Here is a 26,939-nt window from a genome sequence, read left to right on the forward strand (position 1 = left end):
GCGTGCTGGTCAGGCTGAGACGTCGAGCCAATCGACCCCCACTACCCACCATTTTACTGGCAAATGTACAGTCTTTGGACAATAAACTATGCGAGCTACAGGCTCGTATTCAATTCCACCGGGAAACTAAGGACAACTGCATCATCTGCCTTACGGAGACATGGATGTCGGAGGAGGTTACCGACTCAGCCATCGAGCGGCAGGATTTTCCGTCCACCGCGCGGACAGAACAAAGACTCTCTCTGGTAAAGATCGTGGAGGGGTATGTCTCATGATAAACAGATCTTGGTGCAACCAAAGTCATGTACATACTCTCAAGTCGTTCTGTTCCCGGACCTGGAGTACCTAATGCTCATGTGTCGACCATTCTGGCTACGCGGGAGTTTACAGCAGTCACCGTAACTGCTGTGTACATTCCGCCTCAAGCTAACACGGACATAGCGCTGAAGGAACTCTGGGCGATCAGCGAGCAGGAGTCGGCACACCCGAGGCTGCTTTCATTGTGGCGGGGACTTCAACAAAGCGAACCTGAAGAAAGTTCTCCCGGTTCTACCAACACATAACAAGCAACACGGGGGGGGGGCGGATTCTCGACCACTGCTACACTCCCTTCCGGGATGGATACAAAGCCCTCCTCCGCCCACCATTCGGCAAATCGGACCACCGCTCCATCCAACTACTCCCGCCTAGAGGCAGAAGCTGAAGCAGCAACCAATCGCTGTGAAGGAAGTGCAACGCTGGTCGGACCAATCGGAGTCTATGCTACAGGACTGTTTTGAACGTGCTGACTGGGATGTGTTCAGGGTCGCGTCGGACAACAACGTCAGTGAGTACGCGTCCTCAGTCACCGGTTCATCAAGAAATGCATAGATGACGTTGTTCCTACCAAGTCGGTTCGGGTTATCCCAACCAGAAACCGTGGATAAATGGCGATGTTCGCTGCACTCCGCACGCGTAACACCGCCTTTGACTCGGGAATATGGCGGAATACAAAGAGCCGCTCGACCTCCGTAAGACCATCGGCACTGCGAAGCAGCAGTTTCGGAACAAGGTGGAGGTAAAGCTCAAGAGCCATGGCGTGAGAGGTGTGTGGAAGGGCTACAGACAATCACGGACTTCAGAGGAGAACCAGCGGTGAAGAGAACTCCTCTACCTCCTCCCAGGCGAGCTAAATACATTCTTTGCTCGGTTCGACGTGACGGCAGCCCGCCGAAGGCAGCGCCGCCCGAGGAGACCAGCCTGCTGATCATCTCAGAGGCTGACGTGCGCAGAGCCTTCAAGCGGGTGGACATCCCGAAGGCGGCAGGTCCCCGCCACATCCCGGGCGCGCCCTCAGAGCATGTGCAGACCAGTTGGCAGGAGTCTTCGCAGACATCTTCAACCTCTCCCTGTCCCAGGCTGTTGTTCCTGAGAGCTTCAAGATGTCCACCATTGTGCCTGTCCCCAAACACCCCAAGGTAACCTGCCTGAATGACTGGAGACCCGTAGCCCTCACCTCGATTGTCAGTAAATGCTTGAGAGGTTGGTCAAGGACTTCATTTGTTCCATGTTGCCTGCCACGCTGGACCCATGGCAATTTGCATATCGTCAAAACAGATCCACCGACGACGCAATTGCCATGGCACTTCACACCGCCCTTTCCCACCTGGAGGAGGAACTGTTGTGTGCGAATGCTGGTTGTGGACTACAGCTCAGCGTTCAACACTATTGTTCCCGCCAAGCTCGACACCAAGCTCAGAGGTCTAGGCCTGCACTCTACCATGTGCAGCTGGATACTGGACTTCCTGTCGGGCCGCCGCCAGGTGGTGAGGATGGGCGGTACCACCTCAGAGCCGCTGACCCTCAACACGGAGCCCCTCAGGGATGCGTGTTGAGCCCTCTCTACTCCCTGTACACCCACGACTGCACGGCCATGCACAGCTCCAACGTCATCATCAAGTTTGCTGACGACACAACAGTGTTGGGGCTGATCACCGACGACGGCGAGACAGCCTACAGGGAGGAGGTTGGATCACTGGTACAGTGGTGCCAGGAGAACAGCCTCGACCTCAACGTCAAGAAGACCAAGGAGCTGATCGTGGACTACAGGAAGCGGAGAGGAGAGCACACCCACATCTCCATAGACGGAGTTGCAGTGAGAGGGTCAGCAGCTTCAAGTTCCTCGTGCACATCTCCGAGGACCTCACATGGACCACGCACACCACTCACGTGGTGAAAAGGGCCCAACAACGCCTGTATTTCCTTAGGCGACTGAGGAAATTCAACATGGCCCCGCATCCTCAGAACATTCTACACCAGTACCATCGAGTGTTCTGACAGGTTGCATCACCGTCTGGTGCGGGAACTGCACCGCCCTGGGCGTAGGGCACTACAGAGGGTGGTGCGGTCGGCACAGTACATCGTTGGAGGTGAGCTTCCCTCCATCCTGGACATATACACCAAGCGGTGCGTGGCCAGGGCCAAACGGATGATGAAAGACAATAACCACCCTGCCACAAACTGTTCACCCTTCTACCGTCAGGTAGGCGATACCGCAGTATCAAGTGCCGCACAAACAGACTGAGGACAGCTTCTTCAGTCAGGCCATCAGGCTGCTGAACAAGGACTGAGACCCTCATTAACACTATACACCAGAACATATTCTGTGAATATCTATGGCCATGGTGTATATTTTATTACATTGTTTTATATATATATATTGTATATATATATTGTATGTATATACATATATATATATATTGTCTCAAAAAAGTGTATATTTTATTACATTGTTTTATATATATATATTGTCATGATGTATATTCTATTACATTGTTTTATATATATATTGTTAATACTTTCTTCTTTTTTTGTGTGGATATTGTATAGTTTATTCTCATTCTTATTCTTTTTTTAGTCTGCTACTGCTGTCGGGTGTTTTGCACATAAGAATTTCACAAACCGATTATACTTGTATAAAAGGGGATGTGACAATAAAAACTTGAAACTTGAAACTTGAAACTTGAAAAGTGCCTTAAGTAAAGCTATGTAAACAAGTATTGAACACATATTATTCATAACCCTATATGACTAAAATATGAAGATATGTGTATCAAGTTCTTCTTTTTATTTATTTATTTTATCTCGCGTAACTTCCCTGAGGCCTTCCGCTGTCTGTGGGATGGATCTCATCCGCTCCCTCACATCAGCGCTCGTTATCCCCGACGGCACTTGAACGCAGCCACAGAGAAAAGGGGCGTGGGCAGCCGCCCGCTCGCGCTTGTGCGTCATGACGTCAGAGGGCTCTTTCCCCGCGTCGCTTCCGGGTCACCGGTGTTGTTTACAGGCGTCGCTCTCCCGCGCTGGACGTCCGACGAGCAGCGGCCGGGGAAGACGCGCGCGCGCGGCTCCGAGAGGATGATCAAGACCGAGCGGGTCCTGCACCTGAAGAGCTGCCGCGGCCGCAAGCTGCGCGTGGTGCGCGAGCACTACCTGCGCGAGCGCGTGCCGTGTTACAGCGCACTGTGCCAGGCGGGCTGCGACCAGCAAGGTACAAGTACTGCGTTACGTTCATTAGTACTGCGTTACGTTCATTAGTACTGCGTTACGTTCACTAGGACTGCGTTACGTTCACTAGTACTGTGTTACGTTCACTAGTACTGCGTTACGTTCACTAGGACTGCGTTACGTTCACTAGTACTGCGTTACGTTCACTAGTACTGCGTTACGTTCACTAGTACTGCGTTACGTTCACTAGTACTGCGTTACGTTCACTAGTACTGCGTTACGTTCACTAGTACTGCGTTACGTTCACTAGTACTGCGTTACGTTCACTAGTACTGTGTTACGTTCACTAGTACTGTGTTACGTTCACTAGGACTGTGTTACGTTCACTAGTACTGCGTTACGTTCACTAGTACTGTGTTACGTTCACTAGTACTGCGTTACGTTCACTAGTACTGCGTTACGTTCACTAGGACTGCGTTCACTAGTACTGCGTTACGTTCACTAGTACTGCGTTACGTTCACAAGTACTGCGTTACGTTCACTAGTACTGCGTTACGTTCACTAGGACTGCGTTACGTTCACTAGTACTGCGTTACGTTCACTAGTACTGCGGTGCGTTCACTGGGACTGTGTTACGTTCACTGGTACTGCGTTACGTTCACTAGTACTGCGTTCGTTCACTGGTACTGCGTTCGTTCACTGGTACTGCGTTACGTTCATTAGTACTGCGTTACGTTCACAAGTACTGCGTTACGTTCATTAGTACTGCGTTACGTTCACTAGGACTGTGTTACGTTCATTAGTACTGCGTTACGTTCACAAGTACTGCGTTACGTTCACTAGTACTGCGTTACGTTCACTAGTACTGTGTTACGTTCACTAGTACTGTGTTACGTTCACTAGGACTGTGTTACGTTCATTAGTACTGCGTTACGTTCACAAGTACTGCGTTACGTTCACTAGTACTGCGTTCGTTCACTAGTACTGCGTTCGTTCACTGGTACTGCGTTCGTTCACTGGTACTGCGTTACGTTCACTGGGACTGCGTTACGTTCACTGGTACTGCGTTCGTTCACTAGTACTGCGTTACGTTCACTGGTACTGCGTTCGTTCACTGGTACTGTGTTCGTTCACTAGTACTGCGTTCGTTCACTAGTACTGTGTTCGTTCACTAGTACTGTGTTCGTTCACTGGTACTGTGTTCGTTCACTAGTACTGTGTTACGTTCTCTAGTACTGTGTTGCGTTCACTAGTACTGCGTTACGTTCACTAGCACTGTGTTCGTTCACTGGGACTGTGTTACGTTCACTGGGACTGTGTTCGTTCACTAGGACTGTGTTACGTTCACTGGTACTGTTCGTTCACTAGTACTGTGTTCGTTCACTAGTACTGCGTTACGTTCACTAGTACTGCGTTACGTTCACTAGTACTGTGTTACGTTCACTAGTACTGCGTTACGTTCACTAGTACTGCGTTACGTTCACTAGGACTGTGTTACGTTCACTAGTACTGTGTTACGTTCACTAGTACTGTGTTACGTTCACTAGTACTGCGTTACGTTCACTGGTACTGCGTTGCGTTCACTGGTACTGTGTTACGTTCACTGGTACTGCGTTCGTTCACTGGTACTGCGTTACGTTCACTAGTACCGTTCGTTCACTGGTACTGTGTTCGTTCACTGGTACTGCGTTCGTTCACTGGTACTGCGTTCGTTCACTGGTACTGCGTTACGTTCACTGGTACTGTGTTCGTTCACTAGTACTGCGTTACGTTCACTGGTACTGTGTTACGTTCACTGGTACTGCGTTCGTTCACTAGTACTGCGTTCGTTCACTAGTACTGCGTTACGTTCACTGGTACTGCGTTACGTTCACTGGGACTGTATTCGTTCACTGGTACTGTGTTACGTTCACTAGTACTGCGTTCGTTCACTGGTACTGTGTTCGTTCACTAGTACTGTATTCGTTCACTAGTACTGCGTTCGTTCACTGGTACTGTGTTACGTTCACTAGGACTGTATTCGTTCACTAGTACTGCGTTCGTTCACTAGTACTACGTTACGTTCACTAGGACTGTGTTCGTTCACTGGTACTGCGTTCGTTCACTAGTACTGTTACGTGCACTAGTACTGCGTTAGGTACACTAGTACTGCGTTACGTTCACTGGGACTGTGTTCGTTCACTAGTACTGTGTTCGTTCACTAGTACGTATTCGTTCACTGAGCTGCGTTACGTTCACTAGTACTGCGTTACGTTCACTAGTACTGTGTTACGTTCACTAGTACTGTGTTACGTTCACTAGTACTGTGTTACGTTCACTAGTACTGTGTTACGTTCACTAGTACTGCGTTACGTTCACTGGTACTGCGTTCGTTCACTGGTACTGCGTTACGTTCACTGGTACTGTTACGTTCACTAGTACTGCGTTCGTTCACTGGTACTGCGTTGCGTTCACGTACTGCGTTCGTTCACTGGTACTGCGTTCGTTCACTAGGACTGTGTTACGTTCACTGGTACTGTGTTCGTTCACTAGTACTGCGTTCGTTCACTAGGACTGTGTTACGTTCACTAGTACTGCGTTACGTTCACTGGTACTGTGTTACGTTCACTAGTACTGCGTTCGTTCACTAGGACTGTATTCACGTTCACTAGTACTGCGTTCGTTCACTAGTACTGTGTTACGTTCACTGGTACTGCGTTACGTTCACTAGTACTGCGTTCGTTCACTGGTACTGCGTTACGTTCACTAGTACTGCGTTCGTTCACTAGTACTGCGTTACGTTCACTGGTACTGCGTTCGTTCACTGGTACTGTATTCGTTCACTAGTACTGCGTTACGTTCACTAGTACTGCGTTGCGTTCACTGGTACTGCGTTCGTTCACTGGTACTGCGTTGCGTTCACTGGTACTGCGTTCGTTCACTGGTGCTGCGTTACGTTCACTGGTACTGTGTTCGTTCACTGGGACTGTGTACGTTCACTGGGACTGTGTTACGTTCACTGGTACTACGTTCGTTCACTGGGACTGTTACGTTCACTAGGACTGTGTTACGTTCACTAGTACTGTGTTGCGTTCACTGGTACTGTATTCGTTCACTGAGACTGCGTTACGTTCACTAGTACTGCGTTACGTTCACTGGTACTGCGTTCGTTCACTGGTACTGCGTTACGTTCATTAGTACTGCGTTCGTTCACTAGTACTGCGTTACGTTCACTGGTACTGCGTTACGTTCACTGGTACTGCGTTACGTTCACTAGTACTGCGTTCGTTCACTGGTACTGCGTTACGTTCACTGTGGTACTGTGTTCGTTCACTGGTACTGTGTTGCGTTCACTAGTACTGTGTTCGTTCACTGGTACTGGTATTCGTTCACTCTGGACTGTGTTACCTTCACTAGTACTGTTACGTTCACTGGTACTGCGTTACGTTCACTGGGACTGCGTTCGTTCACTGGGACTGCGTTCGTTCACTGGTACTGCGTTACGTTCACTGGTACTGTGTTACGTTCACTGGGACTGTGTTACGTTCACTAGGACTGCGTTACGTTCACTAGTGCTGTGTTGCGTTCACTGGTGCTCGTTACGTTCACTAGGACTCGTTCGTTCACTAGTACTGCGTTCGTTCACTGGTACTGTGTTCGTTCACTGGTACTGTGTTCGTTCACTGGTGCTGTTGCGTTCACTGGTGCTGCGTTACGTTCACTGGGACTGCGTTATGTTCACTGGTACTGTGTTACGTTCACTGGGACTGTATTACGTTCACTGGTACTGTGTTACGTTCACTAGTACTGCGTTACGTTCACTAGTACTGTGTTCGTTCACTGGTACTGCGTTACGTTCACTGGTACTGCGTTGCGTTCACTGGTACTGCGTTACGTTCACTAGTACTGCGTTACGTTCACTGGTACTGCGTTCGTTCACTGGTACTGCGTTCGTTCACTGGTACTGTGTTACGTTCACTGGTACTGCGTTACGTTCACTGGTACTGTGTTCGTTCACTGGTACTGCGTTCGTTCACTGGTACTGTGTTCGTTCACTGGTACTGTGTTCGTTCACTGGGACTGCGTTACGTTCACTGGTACTGTGCGTTCACTGTTACGTTCACTAGTACTGTGTTGCGTTCACTAGGACTGCGTTACGTTCACTAGTACTGCGTTACGTTCACTGGGACTGTGTTCGTTCACTGATACTGCGTTACGTTCACTGGTACTGTGTTACGTTCACTGGGACTGTATTGCGTTCACTGGTACTGCGTTCGTTCACTAGGACTTGCTGTGTTCGTTCACTGTAGTATTCGTTCACTAGTACCGTTACGTTCACTGGTACTGTGTTCGTTCACTGGTACTGCGTTCACTAACGTTCACTGGTACTGTGTTCGTTCACTGGTACTGCGTTCGTTCACTGGGACTGTATTCGTTCACTAGTACTGCGTTACGTTCACTGGTACTGCGTTACGTTCACTGAGTACTGCGTTACGTTCACTGGTACTGTATTCGTTCACTAGGACTGTGTTCGTTCACTAGTACTGTATTCGTTCACTGGTACTGCGTTCGTTCACTAGGACTGTGTTCGTTCACTGGTACTGCGTTCGTTCACTGGTACTGTGTTACGTTCACTGGTACTGCGTTGCGTTCACTGGTACTGCGTTCGTTCACTGGTACTGCGTTCGTTCACTGGGACTGTGTATTCGTTCACTGGTACTGCGTTACGTTCACTGGTACTTGTTACGTTCACTAGTACTGCGTTCGTTCACTGGGACTGTATTCGTTCACTGGTACTGCGTTCGTTCAGTACTGCGTTCGTTCACTGAGTACTGTGTTCGTTCACTAGTACTGCGTTACGTTCACTGGGACTGCGTTCGCCGTTCACTGGTACTGCGTTACGTTCACTGGTACTGTGTTACGTTCACTGGTACTGCGTTACGTTCACTGGGACTGTGTTACGTTCACTGGTACTGCGTTCGTTCACTGGTACTGCGTTCGTTCACTGGTACTGTGTTCGTTCACTGGTACTGTGTTACGTTCACTGGTACTGTGTTCGTTCACTAGTACTGCGTTCGTTCACTGGTACTGTGTTCGTTCACTGGTACTGCGTTACGTTCACTGGGACTGTGTTCGTTCACTGGTGCTGCGTTACGTTCACTAGTACTGCGTTGCGTTCACTGGTACTGTGTTCGTTCACTGGTACTGTTACGTTCACTGGTACTGTGTTGCGTTCACTGGTACTGCGTTACGTTCACTGGGACTGTTCACTGGTACTGCGTTCGTTCACTAGTACTGCGTTCGTTCACTAGTACTGTGTTACGTTCACTAGTACTGTGTTCGTTCACTGGTACTGTGTTACGTTCACTGAGTACTGCGTTCGTTCACTGGTACTGTGTTCGTTCACTGGTACTGTGTTCGTTCACTAGTACTGCGTTAAGTTCACTGGTACATGTTATGTTCTAGCGGTACTGTCATTGCGTTCCGCTGGTACTGCGTTCGTTCACTGGTACTGCGTTAGGTTACTGGTACTGTGTTACGTTCACTGGTACGTATGTTCACTAGTACTGCGTTCGTTCACTGGTACTGTGTTACGTTCACTAGGACTGTGTTACGTTCACTGGTACTGCGTTCGTTCACTGGTACTGTGTTGGGTTTCACTGGTACAATTCCGTTCACTACAGGACGCGTTCTGGTGCTCGTTCGTTCACTGGTACTGCGTTACGTTCACTGGTACGTCGTTACGTTCACAAGTACTCGTGGTTCACTAGGACTGGGTTCACGTTCACTAGTACTGCGTTCCGTTCACTAGTACTGTGTTCGTTCACTGGTGCGCATGTGCGACTGCGTGCGTTTCACTGTGTTACGTTCACTGGTACTGTGTTACGTTCACTGGTACTGTGTTCGTTCACTGGTACTGCGTTACGTTCACTAGTACTGCGTTCGTTCACTAATTGTTGTTCACTGGTACTGTGTTATGTTCACTGGTACTGCGTTACGTTCACTGGTACTGTGTTACGTTCACTGGTACTGCGTTCGTTCACTAGTACTGTGTTCGTTCACTAGTACTACCGTTCACTGGACTGTATACGTTGCTAGTACTGTGTTCGTTCACTGGTATATGATTAAGACTGCCGTACTGCGTTCGTTCCACTATGGTAACGTGCGTTCACTTTAGTACTGCGTTACGTTCTAACACCGGTTGTATTCGTTCACTGGTACTGCGTTCGTTCGCGCTATGCCGTATTGCGTTCACTGGTACTGCGTTACGTTCACTGGGACGTTCGTTCACTGGCCTGCGTTCGTTCACCTGGGCCTGCGTTACGTTCGCACAGGACTGCGTTACGTTCACTGGTAGCAATGACCACGTTCACTGGTACTGCGTTCGTTCACTGGTACGTTCGTTCACTAGGACGTATTCGTTCATAGTACTCGCGTTCGTTCACTGGGCTGTGTTACGTTCCTCATCTGTGCGTTCGTTGCCGTTACGTTCACTGAGTACTGTGTGCGTTCACTGGGCTCACGTTCCGTTCACTGAAGTACTGCGTTCGTTCGCATGAGTACTGTTCACGTTCACTGGTATGCGTTACGTGCTAGGACGTATTTACGTTCTGCTAGTACTGCATTCGAACCACTGGTACTGGTCGTTCACTAGTGCTGTGTTACGCTGGTGCGTGTTGTGTTCACTAGTGCTGCGTTACGTTCACTAGTACTGCGTTACGTTCACTAGTACTGCGTTACGTTCACTGGTACTGCGTTCACGAAATTACTGCGCGTTCACTGGTACTGCGTTATGGCTGCGTTCACTGGGACTGTGTTACGTTCACTGGTACTGTACGTTCACTGGACTGCGTTCGTTCACTGGTACTGTGTTCGTTCACTGGTGCCGTTCGTTCACTGGTACTGTGTTACGTTCACTAGTACTCTTACGTTCACTAGTACTGCGTTACGTTCACGCTGCTAGTGCTGCGTTGCTGCGTCGTTCACTAGTACTGCGTTCGTTCACTGAGCGCGTTCGTTCACTAGTACTGTGTTCGTTCACTAGGTTGTCATTACGTTCACCGTGCTGTGTTCGTTCACTGGTACTACGTTCGTTCGCAGGACTGTGTTACGTTCACTAGTACTGTCGTTCACTAGTACTGCACTGAGTACGTGCTGTCTTCACTGGTAGCTGTGTTGGTTTCGCTGGTCTTCGTTACGTTCACTAGTACTGTATTCGTTCACTAGTACTGCGTTCGTTCACTGGTACTGTGTTACGTTCACTGGTACTGCGTTAGGTTCACTGGTACTGCGTTACGTTCACTGGTACTGCGTTACGTTCACTGGTACTGTGTTACGTTCACTGGTACTGCGTTCGTTCACTGGTACTGCGTTACGTTCACTGGTACTGCTGTGCGTTACTGGTGCTGTGTTCGTTCACTAGTACTGTGTTCGTTCACTAGTGCTGCGTTCGTTCACTGGTACTGTACGTTCACTGGTACTGCGTTCGTTCACTGATACCGTTACGTTCACTGGTACTGCGTTCGTTCACTGGACTGTGTTACGTTCACAAGTACTGCGTTCGTTCACTGGACTGTGTGCGTTCACTGGTACTGTGTTACGTTGCTGGTACTGCGTTACGTTCACTAGTACTGTGCGTTCACTAGTACTGTCGTTCACTAGTGCTGCGTTCGTTCCTGCTAGTACTGTTCGTTCACGGACTGTGTTACGTTCACTAGTACTGTGTTACGTTCACTGGTACTGCATGTTACGTTCACTGGTACTGCGTTACGTTCACTAGTACGTAGTTACGTTCACAAGAAAGAGATCACATCACTCCTGCACTAGCTGCTCTGCACTGGCTCCCAGTAAAATCAAGAACTCACTTTTAAAATCTTCTCTTAACTCTACAAAGCCTTTGATTGGTGATGCAATCATATCTTAAGGAGCCTAGGTGTGTACCATATTGCTCACTAGAGAGCTACGCACTAAATGAGGGACTACTTGTAGTTCTAGAGTCTTAAAAAGTGGAATGGGAGCCAGAGCCTTCCAGTTATCAAGCTCCCTTTATGGAACCAGCTTCACCTTCAGTCCGGAGGCAGACACAGTCACCTGTTTAAGAGGACTTAAGACCTTCCTCTTGACAGCTTATAGTTAGGGGCTGAATCAGGTTCTGGTCCCGCCCTTGATATGCTGCTATAGGCTTATAGCTGCGGGGACGCTTAGGATGCACTGAGCCCTCTCTCTCTTTTCTTTCTCCTTATGATGAATTTCATCTCAATCACACGCACTAACTCCTGCTTTCTCCCGAGTCCTTTTGACTTACGGCCTCATGGGGTCATCGGACCCTGAGACGGACATAGATCCCATCTGCTGATGGATCATCGAGGTCTGGGTCGTGGAATTCCTGCTACCGATCACGCTATGCCTCTGTTGAGACTCCGCCCACTGTTGAGACTCACGCCCTCCTCCTCCCCACCGCCATCTGCCTGATGGATCGTGAGGTCTCCATCGTGGAATATGCCTATATGAACCATTCATACACTGTCATATCCATTGAATGTATTTAAACTCTAAATCTGTCCTTCTGTTACACATTACATCTATTGTTCTGTCCATCCTGGAGAGGATCCTCCTCTATTGCTCTCCTGAAGGTTTCTTCCCTTTTTCTCCTGAAGGTTATTTGGGAGTTTTCCTGGTCCGGTGAGGTTTTGGGGCAGGGATGTCTATGTGTACAGATTGTAAAGCACTCTGAGACAAATTAGTAATTTGTGAAATTGGGCTATACAAATAAACTGAATTGAATTGAATTAAAGAGTCCCAACGAGTCCCAAAGAATCCCAACGAGTCCCAACGAGTCCCAACGAGTCCCAAAGAATCCCAAAGAGTCTTAAAGAGTCCCAACGAGTCTTAAAGAGTCCTAAAGAGTCCCAAAGAATCCCAAAGAGTCTTAAAGAGTCTTTGTTTGAGGACTGGAAGGCCTGAAACTGAGAACAGAAACGCAGCTGCATTCTCTCTCCTGACCACCAGGGGGCGACTCCTCTGGTTGTATAGAAGTCTATGAGAAAACGACTACCTCACTTTTGGTTTCAAATCACTCAAATAAATGATATTGTGAATATATTGTGTTATTTCTTCCTGCTATTATCTCTTTTGATAAACACAGTTCATCTGTATCTCTCAGATCATCTGAGGTGATTCATTCATGAGGTGATTATTATTTTAAGGGGTTTGTCACAAAGTAATTTGCCTCGTGTTAATATAAACATGTCGATCGCTGCAGCTGCTCGGCTCCCATAAAGCTGCTAGCAGAGAGATTCTGCATATCGATGCGTTTCCCTGTAGAAACAGTCAGCTAGGGAGGCACTTGTCCCGGTATTGATCGGCGCTTACAGCGGCCGATAGTGCTGAGCGTGCGTTACGCATCCCGACCGACAGCGAAGCTGCGAGATCGCGTTCCTACGACGAATCGGACGGGAGCGAAAAGACGGAAACAGACAACCAGGAAGCAGTCGGCGGGTCAGAAGTTCCTCCTGGACTTCCAGCTCGTGTTCCAAACACCGTCAACGGGGAACGTAGCTTCAGAACCCCAGAGAGGCTCCTCCCCCCGGGCCGGTCGGCGGGCCGCAGTGGGAGGAGCCTCTTTGGGGTCGTGGCGTTCCCCGGGTCAGCGGCTCACAGGAGGAGGCCGATCAGCACCATCAGTACAAAGTCACGAGCCCCGCAGAGGACGCTCAGCGAGGGGGAACTGCCTCACCATCACTCAGTGTGTGTGTGAGTGAGTGTGTGTGTGTGTGTGAGTGTGTGTGTGAGTGAGGAGGTATGAGGTGTGAAGGTGGAGTGTGAGTGAGTGTGTGGTGTGCAGTGTGTTGTGTGTGTGTGTGTGTGTGTGTGTGTGTGAGTGTGTGAGTATGTGTGTGTGTGAGTAGGTGTGTGTGTGTGTGTGAGGTGTGTGTGTGAGGATGTGTGTGTGTGTGTGCTGTGTGTGTGAGGGTGTGTGCAGCTGTGATTGTGTGTGTAGGTGTGCTTGTGTGTGAGTGTGCATGTGCTGCAACTTAAGATGCGTGGTGTGAGTGTGTGTGTGTGTGTGGAGTGCCCATGTGTGTAATGAAAGTGCGTAGTGTGAGTATATGTGTGTGATGTGTGAGTGTGAGTGAGGTGTGTGTGTGTGTGAGTGAGGCGTGTGTATGTGAGGTAGGTGTGTGTGTGATATGTGTGGAGTCACTAGTGTGTGTGTGTGAGTGCATATAGAATACAGGTGTGTGTGATTATGTGTATTTATGTGTGAGTATTGTGTGCAGAGGTGTGTGTGGAGTGTATGTGCAGGAGGGATGTGTGTATGTAGGTGTGTGATGTGTGAGTGTAGGGTGTGTGTGTGAGGCGTGTGTGAGTGTGTGTGTGTGTGTGTGTGAGTGTGAGTGTCTTGTGTGTAGTGTGTGTGTGAGTGTGTGTGAGTGTGTGTGTGTGTGTGTGAGTGTGAGGGCATCAGGAGGTGTGAGTGTGTGTGCAGTGTGTGTGTAGTGTGTGTGTGAGGCAGCGGGTGTGTGAGGAAGTGTGTAGTATGTGTGTGTAGTGTGTGTGTATGTGTGTGTGTAGAGTGTGTATGTTTGAGTGATGGAGTGTGTGTATGTATATGTGTGTATGTGTGTGTATGTATTGTTGTGTATATAGTGTGTGTATATGTGTGTGTATGTTTGTATATGTGTATGTGTGTGTGTATGTGTGTATGTATGTGTGTGTACTCTGTATGTGTGTGTGTGTATATGTGCAGTGTATATGTATGTGTATGTGTGTGTGTATATTATGTGCAGATTTATGTGTATGTATGTGCATGTGTGGCTCTGTGTGTATGTGTCTGTGTGTGTATATATGTGCATATATGCATGTGTGTAAGTGATGCTTAACAATGTTGTATATGTGTGTATGTATAGTATGTGTGTGTGTATGTGTGTGTGTGATGTGCAGTGTATAGTGTGTATATGTCACGAGTGTGCTTGTCAGGTGGATGTGTGTATGTGTGTGTGTGTATGTGTGTGTATATATGTGTGTATATATGTGTATGTGTGTATATATGTGTGTGTGTGTGTAGGTGTGTGATGTTTGTGTATGTGTGTGTGTATGTGTCTTTGCATGTGTGTATAGTGTATATTATGTGTGTGTGTGTCATCTGTGTGTATGTGTGTATGTGTATGTGTATGTATATAGGTATATGTGGTATGTGTAGTATAAGCCAGTCTATGTGTATATGTGTGTATGTCTGTGTATATATATATATATTGTGTGTGTGTGTGTGTATGTTGTGTGTGTATGTGTGTATGTGTTATGTGTGTGTGTATGTGGCTACGTGTGTTTATGTGTGTGTGTTTATGTGTGTATATGATGCACAGGTGATCAGGTGTGTGCAGAGGCTGTGTTTGTATGTGGCTCATATATATAAGCGTGTGTATGTGTCCCGAAGTGTATATGTGTATCCATAGCAACACGGGGGGTGATATTACCACTGACTGTCATGGATACAGTGATGTTAAATGTACTGATATATATTTAGTGGATATGAACCATATCTGTATGTGATCTCCTGTGTGTATGTCCACTGTGTGTGTTTTGTGCGTGTGTGTGTGTGTTTGTGTGTGTGTTCCTAGTGTGTGTGTGTGTAATTATTGAATGTGTGTGTACAGCCTCCAGAAACCCGTGGATAAATGTCTTGATGTCTCGCTCCCATATTTCAGGCTTTTGATCGCTGAGCTTTTTCAATCCGGCTCACATTTGCCAAACCATCGGGTCAGCTTATGGATTCGTGAACGGGGAGGAGCTAAGCCGACGTGAGGCGCCGCCCGGGCTACAGACACACCTTTTTGGGGAAATACTGATTTCTTTTTTAGGTGGATTGTTTATTTCTCGTCCTCTCGTCCTCTTGTCTCTCTCTCTCTCCTTATTTCTCTCTCTCTCCCTCCCCCTCTCTCTATCCATCTCTCTCTCCGTATCTCTCTCTCTCTCTCGCCCCTGGGTGTCCCGTGTAATGTGTTCCTCCTCTTCCCCCCGAGGAGAAAGTCTCAGAGCTGTGATTCAGCTCCTCCAGTCCAGGGACCCCTAGCAACCACTTACCCCCCCCCTCTCAGGTCTTCCTCCTTCACCGTATGAGCTTTTTGAATTTACAGACTGAGAATGAGAACATGCCTCGTAGATATCACATGAACCTTCAGTATCACCTTCATCACTGACATGTCCCCAGTACGCGCTGCCACGCCCACCAGTACCGCGCCACGCTCACCAGTACCGCGCCACGCCCACCAGGACCGCGCCACGCTCACTAGGACTGCGTTACGTTCACTAGTACTGCGTTACGTTCACTAGTACTGCGTTACGTTCACTAGTACTGCGTTACGTTCACTAGTACTGCGTTATGTTTACTACATCTCAGAAGTACATGCTGTACCTGTTACGACAGAAGAGTAGTAACATATTGTAGTAGACCTCTGAGATGCAGTAAAAGTACACAGAGTACACATAGTACACATAGTACACAGTACACAGAGTACCCTGCCTGACGCCCTGCCCCCTCCAGACCTGCAGCTGCTGCCGGGGGAGCTGACCCACTACGTGGTCCCCGATGTGGGCGTGGTGCTGGACTACCTGGAGGTGCTGGAGGTCCGAGGCCTGCAGGGCGTGGTCTTCACCCAGACCGCCTGCCAGGCCCTGCAGCAGGCCAGGGGCCGCAGGTACGGGGGGGGGGGGGGGCAGCAGGCCAGGGACCGCAGGTACGGGGAGGGGGGGCATGTATACAACTACATAGAGACCCCCAAGAGGGACCGGGACCCCCCTGGTCAAGACCTTTATATCCTGAGGCTGGGGTGTGTGTGAAGGTTGTTCAGAGGTCGTCCTCATCAAGCTGAGGGAGCTAAAATATCATACACACAAGAGACACACACATACACAAACACCACACATATACACACAAAGACACAGACACACACTCCACATACACACATATATACACAATCATACACACACTGACACACACATATACACACACTGACACACACATATACACACACACACTCCTGTGTTTCCTTTTGGATTTTCTGTTGACGCCAGCGTTTTCAAAAGGTTGCATCAATAACGTGTGTGTGTGTGTGTGTGTGTGTGTGTGTGTGTGTGTGTGTGTGTGTGTGTGTGTGTGTGTGTGTGTGTGTGTGTGTGTGTGTGTGTGTGTGTGTGTGTGTGTGTGTGTGTGTGTGTGTAGACAGTATAACCGTCTCAGGACCCTCCTCAAAGACCCTCGTCACGACTGCGTTCTGTTCGCCAACGAGTTCCAGGTGTTCTCCTACGTCCCCCGAGAGAAGGGGGAGAGCCAGGAGGGGTGGCAGACCAGGTGAGTCCTTAGACCAGGTGAGTCCTTAGACCAGGGGAGTCCTTAGACCAGGTGAGTCCTTAGACCAGGGGAGTCCTTAGACCAGGGGAGTCCTTAGACCAGGTGAGTCCTTAGACCAGGGGAGTCCTTAGACCAGGGGAGTCCTTAGACCAGGTGAGTCCTTAGACCAGGGGAGTCCTTAGACCAGGGGAGTCCTTAGACCAGGTGAGTCCTTAGACCAGGTGAGTCCTTAGACCAGGTGAGTCCTTAGACCAAGGGAGTCCTTAGACCAAGGGAGTCCTTAGACCAAGGGAGTCCTTAGACCAGGTGAGTCCTTAGACCAGGGGAGTCCTTAGACCAGGGGAGTCCTTAGACCAAGGGAGTCCTTAGACCAGGTGAGTCCTTAGACCAGGGGAGTCCTTAGACCAGGGGAGTCCTTAGACCAAGGGAGTCCTTAGACCAGGTGAGTCCTTAGACCAGGGGAGTCCTTAGACCAGGGGAGTCCTTAGACCAGGTGAGTCCTTAGACCAGGGGAGTCCTTAGACCAGGTGAGTCCTGAGACCAGGGGAGTCCTTAGACCAGGTGAGTCCTTAGACCAGGGGAGTCCTTAGACCAGGTGAGTCCTTAGACCAGGTGAGTCCTTAGACCAGGGGAGTCCTTAGACCAGGTGAGTCCTTAGACCAGGTGAGTCCTGAGACCAGGTGAGTCCTTAGACCAGGTGAGTCCTTAGACCAGGGGAGTCCTTAGACCAGGTGAGTCCTTAGACCAGGGGAGTCCTTAGACCAGGTGAGTCCTTAGACCAGGGGAGTCCTTAGACCAGGGGAGTCCTGAGACCAGGTGAGTCCTTAGACCAGGTGAGTCCTTAGACCAGGTGAGTCCTTAGACCAGGTGAGTCCTTAGACCAGGTGAGTCCTGAGACCAGGTGAGTCCTTAGACCAGGGGAGTCCTTAGACCAAGGGAGTCCTTAGACCAGGTGAGTCCTTAGACCAGGGGAGTCCTTAGACCAGGTGAGTCCTTAGACCAGGTGAGTCCTTAGACCAGGTGAGTCCTTAGACCAGGGGAATCCTTAGACCAGGGGAGTCCTTAGACCAGGGGAGTCCTTAGACCAGGGGAGTCCTTAGACCAGGTGAGTCCTTAGACCAGGGGAGTCCTTAGACCAGGTGAGTCCTTAGACCAGGTGAGTCCTTAGACCAGGTGTCAGATGAGTTTAAACATGCGGTTGTTATAATCAATAAACCCTGAAGTCCACTTGGAGCCTGAACCTCACGGCAGTTTTTAAAATCTATATATTTTCTTTTCTCTAAAACGACACCGTTCATCAAGCTGTGAAACCGTCAGACTTTCATCTTTCCCAGGGTCCCTGAACACATCACGTGTGTCAACCAGAGAGAAACCCAAACAAAGCTTATCATTGTGTCATTTAATTATTCGCGTCTCGTTTAAAATCTCACCACAAATCAACCGTGTGCATAAATCAGATTCTGTAAAAAACATTAAATTCTGCGCTCATGGGAGCAGCTAGGACGCCATGACGGCTCCACCTGAACCCAACCGTCACGGCACAACAAATCACAGAACCTCTCAACAACAAGCGCCCCGAACCTGCTCTTCATCCAGAGGGCGGACCGTATGAAGTCTTCTTCATTCAGTCAGATTCATTCAAATGGATTAAAAGTGAAGCTTTGCCAAACATCTGCTGCTCTATAAATCCGGTGGATGCGGATTCTTTGATTTATTTTTATGCAAAAAGTCTGACTCGTAACCAAAAATCCCCAAAAGGTTTAAATCAAAATGATTTCAAACCGCCCTCAAATAAATCAATTTATCTGTGACAGTATTGCAGCTCATGCGTTAGTAGTTTCATCTAGTTTCCATAATTAATATCAATATTATTATAATTATTATTATCATTATTACTATAATTATTATTATTATCATTATTATCATCATTATTATTATAATTATGATGATAATAATTATCAGCATTATCATCATTATTATTATTATTATTATTATCATTTACCGAGATTAAACTGCCAGCGAGAACGCAGAAAGAAAAGATAAATAAAGATTTGATGACGTGTGTCACGCGTAATGTCTTCCCCAAACCTGTTGGTTCCATTTCTAAGTGTGTGTGTGTGTGTGTGTGTGTGTGTGCGTGTGTGTGTGTAGGTGTGTGTACTCTGCAGCCGTGTGGTACTACCACCACCTGGCCGGCCTGAAGGAAGTGGTGATGATCACGGAGGACCAGGAGGCCGTCGCTCGCTACGGCAGCCTCAACGCCGGGGTCTACGTCATCTCCGTCCGGGTGCGGCCATCTTTCGTCTGGATGTCGCAATAAACACGAAACAATAATAACATGAAGTGATAATAATCGTGAATGTAAATCTATTTTTCTTGCAGGACTTCCTGCAGAGCTTCTGGCCCGAGCTGCAGGCGGCCCACGAGCTGTACGCCTCCATCTCCCAGGCGCTGCAGGAGAAGGAGGGCGAGGCCTCGGAGAAGGAGTACGCGGAGCACCTCCCCCCCGAGCTCCTGGAGGCGGGAATCAAGTCCGGGAGGTACATTCAGGTACAGAACCACGGTGGGACGTCTGTCAATCACCTGGGAGCCCCGCCCCTAGAGCATCCCCCGCTTTAAGGTCTGTTTGACTCCTCTGTTGAAGGCTTCTATACAACCAGAGGAGTCGCCCCCTGGTGGTCAGGAGAGAGAATGCAGCTTTAACACATGAAGCTTAGACTTCTATACAACCAGAGGAGTCGCCCCCTGGTGGTCAGGAGAGAGAATGCAGCTTTAACACATGAAGCATAGACTTCTATACAACCAGAGGAGCCCCCTGGTGGTCAGGAGAGAGAATGCAGCTTCAACACATGAAGCATAGACTTCTATACAACCAGAGGAGTCGCCCCCTGGTGGTCAGGAGAGAGAATGCCGCTTTAACACATGAAGCATAGACTTCTATACAACCAGAGGAGCGCCCTGGTGGTCAGGAGAGAGAATGCAGCTTTAACACAGGAAGCATAGACTTCTATACAACCAGAGGAGCCCCCTGGTGGTCAGGAGAGAGAATGCAGCTTCAACACATGAAGCATAGACTTCTATACAACCAGAGGAGCGCCCTGGTGGTCAGGAGAGAGAATGCAGCTTTAACACATGAAGCATAGACTTCTATACAACCAGAGGAGCCCCCTGGTGGTCAGGAGAGAGAATGCAGCTTTAACACATGAAGCATAGACTTCTATACAACCAGAGGAGCCCCCTGGTGGTCAGGAGAGAGAATGCAGCTTTAACACATGAAGCATAGACTTCTATACAACCAGAGGAGCCCCCTGGTGGTCAGGAGAGAGAATGCAGCGTCAACACATGAAGCATAGACTTCTATACAACCAGAGGAGCCCCCTGGTGGTCAGGAGAGAGAATGCAGCTTTAACACATGAAGCATAGACTTCTATACAACCAGAGGAGCGCCCCCTGGTGGATCGAAGCGTGGCCCTCATGTCCCGTGACCCTCCTCTCTTGTCTCAGGGCTCTCTGAACGTCAGTAAGCACCGGGCGCTCAGCGAGGCGTCCGTCACGGCCGACGGTTTGTCCAACAAGAGCTCAGGTGCAGCGCCGCAGCCGAACGCCTCCTGGACTCTCCTCCATCGGTCGCTGACCCCCCCCCCCCCCCCCTTCCCCTCTTCTTCTTCTTCTCCTCTCTCAGACCTGACTTGGGGCGTGTTGGTGAGCGGCGCCAAGAACCGCAACCGGGCCGTGCACGGCGACGTGGTCGCAGTGGAGCTGCTGCCGAGGAGCGAGTGGAGGGGGAGGGACACGGCTCTGGCCGAGGGGCGGGGGGGGGAGGAGGGGGGCGGCGGCGGCGAGGACGGCGGCAGGAAGCCCATGCCGACCGGTGAGACGCCTTGTTCTTGTATTTTGTCTTTGTGACCCTTGACCTTTGACACGTGTTCCCCGTCCCGCCCCCAGGCCGCGTGGTGGGGGTCCTGCAGAGGAACTGGAGGGACTACGTGGTGACCTTCCCCCCCCGAGAGGGCCCTCCGCCCCAGAGCAGGAACTCCCAGCGCATCCTGGCGGTCCCCTGGGACCATCGGATCCCCAAGATCCGCATCAGCACCCAGCAGGCCGACGCGCTGCAGGTCCGGGTCCCGTCTGAGCCCTTCACCTGGGTCGGGGATCTTGATTGGCTCATGTAGGAATCTCTCCCCCCCCCCCCCCCCTCCAGGACCACCGGGTGGTGGTGCGCATCGACTCCTGGGACAGCACCTCGCTGTACCCCAACGGGCACAGCGTGCGGGTTCTGGGTCGGGCCGGCGAGCTGGAGACGGAGGTCCAGACCATCCTCGTGGAGAACTGCATCCACGTGCCCCCCTTCTCCGACGCTCAGGTGAGGAGGGGCGGAGCCTGAGGGCGGAGCCTGAGGGCGGCGGTCGACCTCAGTTAGCGAGCGCTTGTTCTGAGTTCTGAGTTTGTTGTTATAACAGAGAAATAATTCTTTGTGAATTTGACGTCAACATAAATATTAAACATTCTAATATTATAATTTAATATAATTTAGTTTAATATATTTATATTAGGGCTGTGAAACGATTAACATTTTTAATCGCAGGTTTCTGTAGATTAATCATGATTAATCACATATATACATTTACAGGCTCTCAAGACAGGCAAGAGCTCCGAGAAGAGTTGTTGACGGGGGGGGGGGGTGCTCGCACACGCCGGCATCCGAGCTCTGCGGCGCGCGAGACGGAGCTCTGAGTCGTGTTAACGTGACACTAGAGACAGAATGACACGCTGCTGGAGAGACGACCAACAACAGACGGATTGGAAGCTCATTCTGCGCATGCGTTAAATGCGTTAAAAAAATACAACTAATTAATCCTGTAATTTAATTAACTGAGTTAACGCGTTATTTTTCACAGCACTAATTTATATAAGTGGATGTTACATATCTGACACACACACACACACTCTTATTATTATTATTGTTATTATTATTATTATCATTATTGTTATTATTGTTATTATCATTGTTTTTATTACCTTCGCATTGAAAATGTGAAGGTTATGTTTTGATCGCCGTGTATTTATTTATTTATTTGTATGCATGTTACTCGCATAAGTCAAAAAGTATTAAACCGAATTGCATGAAATTCGGTGGGATGATTGGTTATTATCCGGGGACCATCTGATTAGATTTTGGGATCGATCGGGTCAAAGGTCAAGGTCATGAAAAGGTCAAAATCTTCTTTTTACCATAGCACGGTCAATTTGTATCCAATTGGCAACTAATGCCAACATGTTCATAATTCAATGCCCAATCTTGTGATATGTGAAGGTATGCGCTCTACCGGGTGCCCGTTCTAGTTATCATTATTATTGTCATTATTATTATTCTCATGAATATTATTCTCATTATTATTGTTGTTGTTGTTGTTGTTGTTGTTATTGATGTCGACCCGTCTCCCAGCTGAAGGAGATGCCGGTGACCTCCCCTGACCTCCCCTGGGCCGTGGACCCGGTTCAGGTGGCGGAGCGGCGGGACCTCAGGGGCCTCCTGGTGTTCAGCATCGACCCGCCGGGCTGCGTCGACGTGGACGACGCCCTGTCGGTGCGCCGCGTCGCCGGGGGAACGCGGCTGGAGCTCGGGGTCCACATCGCCGACGTCACGCACTTCGTGGAGGAGGGGTCCCTCACAGACCTGGAGGCCCGGACCAGGTGAGGGGGGGGGACTACCTGTCTCTTCTTCTTCTTCTTCTCCTTACAGGGCCACTACGTACCACCTGGCTCCTCCTCCTCCTTCCTCATCCTCCTCTTCTTCTCCTTACAGGGCCACTATGTACTACCTGGCTCCTCCTCCTCCTTCCTCATCCTCCTCTTCTTCTCCTTACAGGGCCACTATGTACTACCTGGCTCCTCCTCCTCCTTCCTCATCCTCCTCTTCTTCTCCTTATAGGGCCACTATGTACTACCTGGCTCCTCCTCCTCATCCTCCTCTTCTTCTCCTTACAGGGCCACTACGTACTACCTGGCTCCTCCTCCTCATCCTCCTCTTCTTCTCCTTACAGGGCCACTACGTACTACCTGGCTCCTCCTCCTCATCCTCCTCCTCTTCTTCTCCTTACAGGGCCACTATGTACTACCTGGCTCCTCCTCCTCCTTCCTCATCCTCCTCTTCTCCTTACAGGGCCACTATGTACTACCTGGCTCATCCTCCTCCTCATCCTCCTCTTCTTCTCCTTACAGGGCCACTATGTACTACCTGGCTCCTCCTCCTCCTCATCCTCCTCTTCTTCTCCTTACAGGGCCACTACGTACTACCTGGCCGACCGGCGCTACGACATGCTTCCCGCGGTGCTCAGCGCCGACCTCTGCTCTCTGCTGGGGGGCGTGGACCGGTCAGTGAACGCCTCGTTGGTCTCCTGGAGGGAAGAAGGACCCCTTGGTCCAGTGAGCCGGTGCTGACCCGGTCTCCTCTCTGCAGGTACGCCATGAGCGTGGTGTGGGAGCTGGACGCCCAGACCCTGTCCGTGGTCCAGGTGTGGTACGGCCGGACCCTCCTGCGCTCCTCCTACCAGCTGCACTACGAGCTGGCCCAGGCGCTGCTGGACGGGGGGCAGGCCGAGGTGCCGGAGCTGGCCGGGCTCGGGCCCGAGGAGAGGGGGGTGGAGCTGGCCCGGCTCACCGAGGCCCTGCAGACCCTGACCCGCATAGCCAGAAACCTCCGAGCCCAGAGGGACCAGGGAGGAGCGCTGGAGCTGGAAGGGGTGGAGGTGAGAGATATCTAGGTCTATATATTTTATATAATATATATATTATAATATATATATTTAATATAATAATATATATATTATATAATAATATATATTATGATAACATATACATTATTATACAATATTATATATATTATTGTATATATTATATTATATATTATTATAATATATATTAGTGTATATATATATTATTATAAATATATATATATTTATACAGTATATAATAATATATATATGTATTATTATATATATATGTTTTATATATATTAATATATATATACTTTTTTATATATATATTATTATATAGCCATCTCAGAAAGATAATGATGCCGTTGTCTCCTTACGCCTCGTCTCCTCACGCCTTGACTCCTCCCCCCTCAGGTGCGAGCCCAGCTGGACGAGGACCGGAACATCACGGCTCTGGTCCCCCGGCAGCCGCTGGAGGTCCACGAGACGGTGGCGGAGTGCATGATCTACGCCAACCACTGGGTGGCGCGCAAGATCCACGCGGCGTTCCCCCAGCGGGCGCTGCTGCGGCGCCACCCGCCGCCGCGCCGCCAGTTCTTCGGCGCGCTGGTGGAAACGGCCGCCGCCCGAGGCTTCACCGTGGACACCGGGTGCGTGTTCGCCCCGCAGCGGAGTGCCTCGGCCCCCTGTGGCCGACACGAGTATTACAAGGCCCGGTTCTGCTCCCCAGGACCAACAAGGCTCTGGCGGACTCTCTGGACCGGGCCGTGGACCCGCTGGACCCGCTGGTGAACCGGCTGCTGAGGATCATGGCCACCGCGGCCATGTCGCAGGCCGAGTACTTCTCCACCGGCCTCCAGGCCCAGGACCACTTCTACCACTACGGTGCGCCTTCAGGGCGACGCCCACTCCTTAAAGGTTAACCGTGGTGCTGACGTTGTGGTTCTTCAGGACTGGCTCTGGACCGCTACACCCACTTCACCTCGCCCATCCGCCGCTACGCCGACGTCCTGGTGCACCGCCTCCTCGCCGCCGCCATCGCCGCGGACCGGGGGTCCGACGCCGGCGGGGCGGCGGCCAGCAACCGGGACCTGGAGGAGACGGCCCGGCACATCAACAACAAGAACCGGGTCGGTGCCGCGACGCGTTTGCCTCCCCCGGCCGCGCATCGACTCTGACCTCTGACCTCTGACCCCCAGGCGGCCCAGCGGGCCCAGAAGGCGTCCACCGAGCTGTTCCAGTGCCTCTACTTCAAGGACCGAGACCCCCAGACGGACTGGCGCTGTGTGGCCGACGCCGTCGTCTACTCCATCCGAGACAACGGCGTGCTGGTGTTCGTCCCCGAGTACGAGGCCTCGCCGCCCGACGGAGGCACGGTGGGTCGTGACGCAGGACTGACATCCTGACCCCACCTGTGCCCCCCCCACAGGTACGGAGTTAAAGGGCCGGTGTACCTGAAGAACCGAGAGGGCCAGGTGGCGGCGGTCGGACCGGACGGCGGCTGCGAGTGGCAGAGCGGCGCCGTGCAGCGACACTCGGACCGGATCAGCACCACGAGCGGCGGCGGCACCGCCACCGTGCGACTATTCGACCACATCACCGTGAGGACGCCTCCATCTCCACTTCATTGTGTCGTGTTTATTTCACACATATCGTTTTATTTATTTCATTCATTTATTATTTCACGCATTTAATTAAATATTTGATTCATTTTTATATTTTTTCAGGTGTAACATTTATTTTGTTATGAATTCATTAATTCATTATTTCGCACATTTAATATAAATATGTTATGCATTTATTATTTCACATATATATTGTTTATATATATTTTATACATTTATTTTATATATACAGGACTGTCTCAGAAAATTAGAATATTGTGATGAAGTTCTTTATTTTCTGCAATGCAATTAAAAAAACAAAAATGTCATGCATTCTGGATTCATTACAAATCAACTGAAATATTGCAAGCCTTTTATTCTTTTAATATTGCTGATTATGGCTTACAGCTTAAGAAAACTCAAATATCCTATCTCTAAATATTAGAATATCATGACAAAGTATACTAGTAGGGTATTAAACAAATCACTTGAATTGTCTAATTAACTCGAAACACCTGCAAGGGTTTCCTGAGCCTTGACAAACACTCAGCTGTTATAAATCTTTTTTTTACTTGGTCTGAGGAAATATTAAAATTTTATGAGATAGGATTTTAGAGTTTTCTTAAGCTGTAAGCCATAATCAGCAATATTAAAAGAATAAAAGGCTTGCAATATTTCAGTTGATTTGTAATGAATCCAGAATGCATGACATTTTTGTTTTTTTAATTGCATTACAGAAAATAAAGAACTTCATCACAATATTCAAATTTTCTGAGACAGTCCTGTATATGTATTTCTTTTTTTATTATATATATCTATATATTTATTAAATATATATTTGAATGTCCCATATGGATAAATATATATATATATATATAAATACATTAATAAATAATATATATACATATAAATTGTATATATATATATATATATACACATGTATATACATATACCGTATGGAGGCCTTATGGTGACGTTCAGGGACTCTCCTCAGGTCCGTATTTCCGTGCGCTCCACCCACTGCCATGCAGACGCTCTGGTTCTGGAGCTCGTGGTTAACGGGCCTCACCGCCGGCCCGCCGAGCCCCAGACGGACCAGCCGGAGCCCCCGGGCCGCAGCAGCAGCCAGCTGGTCCGGGAGGTGGTGCGTCTGGCCCAGGAGGCGCAGCAGGAGGCGCAGCAGGAGGCGGCCAGGAGGCCCCGCCTCTCCAAAGAGGAGAGGGAGTTCAGCCAGACCAAGACCCCCAACCTGTACTCCCTCCTGGAGGAGATCCGGGAGCTGGCCCTGCTGGACCCGGAGGGGGTCCCGCCCTGCAGAGGGTCCCGCCCCCCCACAGAGGGGGTCCCACCCCCCCCCTGTGCCCCCACCGCCCCTTCTAAAGCGGATCAGAAGTCGTCGGCGCCGTGCGGCTCGTGAGACGAGAGCCTGACTTTAGTTTATTGATATTAGACGATAAACTTTTATTGATCAGAGAGGAAATTAATTAGTTTCAGAACAAAGAAATCAGTGTTTCATCAAAGTTATTTTAATAATTGAAACCCTAACCCTAAAACTATTTTCCTCAATGATTCTCTGAGGTTTATAGATCAGGTTTATTGATCAGGTTATTGATCAGGTTTATTGATCAGGTTTATTGATGACTCGTTACTGTAGATTATGACTTTCTGTATTTGGATGAATATTAAACTCTTTAAAGATTTTGGATTCTTTGACATTAAACTTGAAATGTAATCATTTACTACAAATCTTATTAATTTATTTCAGGTATAACATTTTTTTCCTATGCATTGTCATTATTTCAC

At 49.4% G+C, this 26,939-nt stretch overlaps 1 protein-coding gene across 1 annotated transcript; it reads left to right on the top strand.

Moving 5' to 3' along the window:
• Nucleotides 1-3,320: 3,320 nt before the first annotated feature.
• dis3l (DIS3 like exosome 3'-5' exoribonuclease) lies at nt 3,321-26,873 on the top strand. Its single transcript, XM_056413268.1, has 18 exons — nt 3,321-3,529; nt 16,010-16,163; nt 16,688-16,816; nt 18,968-19,103; nt 19,199-19,366; nt 20,321-20,399; nt 20,499-20,687; nt 20,762-20,931; nt 21,018-21,179; nt 22,263-22,510; nt 23,098-23,190; nt 23,277-23,565; nt 23,947-24,182; nt 24,263-24,417; nt 24,484-24,662; nt 24,732-24,877; nt 24,962-25,133; nt 26,131-26,873. Exons 1-18 carry the CDS (start codon nt 3,397-3,399, stop codon nt 26,551-26,553), a joined length of 3,261 nt encoding a protein of 1,086 aa, XP_056269243.1. The 5' UTR covers nt 3,321-3,396; the 3' UTR covers nt 26,554-26,873.
• The last annotated feature ends 66 nt before the right edge of the window (nt 26,874-26,939 follow it).

Source organism: Pseudoliparis swirei, chromosome 4 (genome assembly GCF_029220125.1).
Source record: "Pseudoliparis swirei isolate HS2019 ecotype Mariana Trench chromosome 4, NWPU_hadal_v1, whole genome shotgun sequence".
Lineage (NCBI taxonomy): Eukaryota > Metazoa > Chordata > Actinopteri > Perciformes > Liparidae > Pseudoliparis > Pseudoliparis swirei.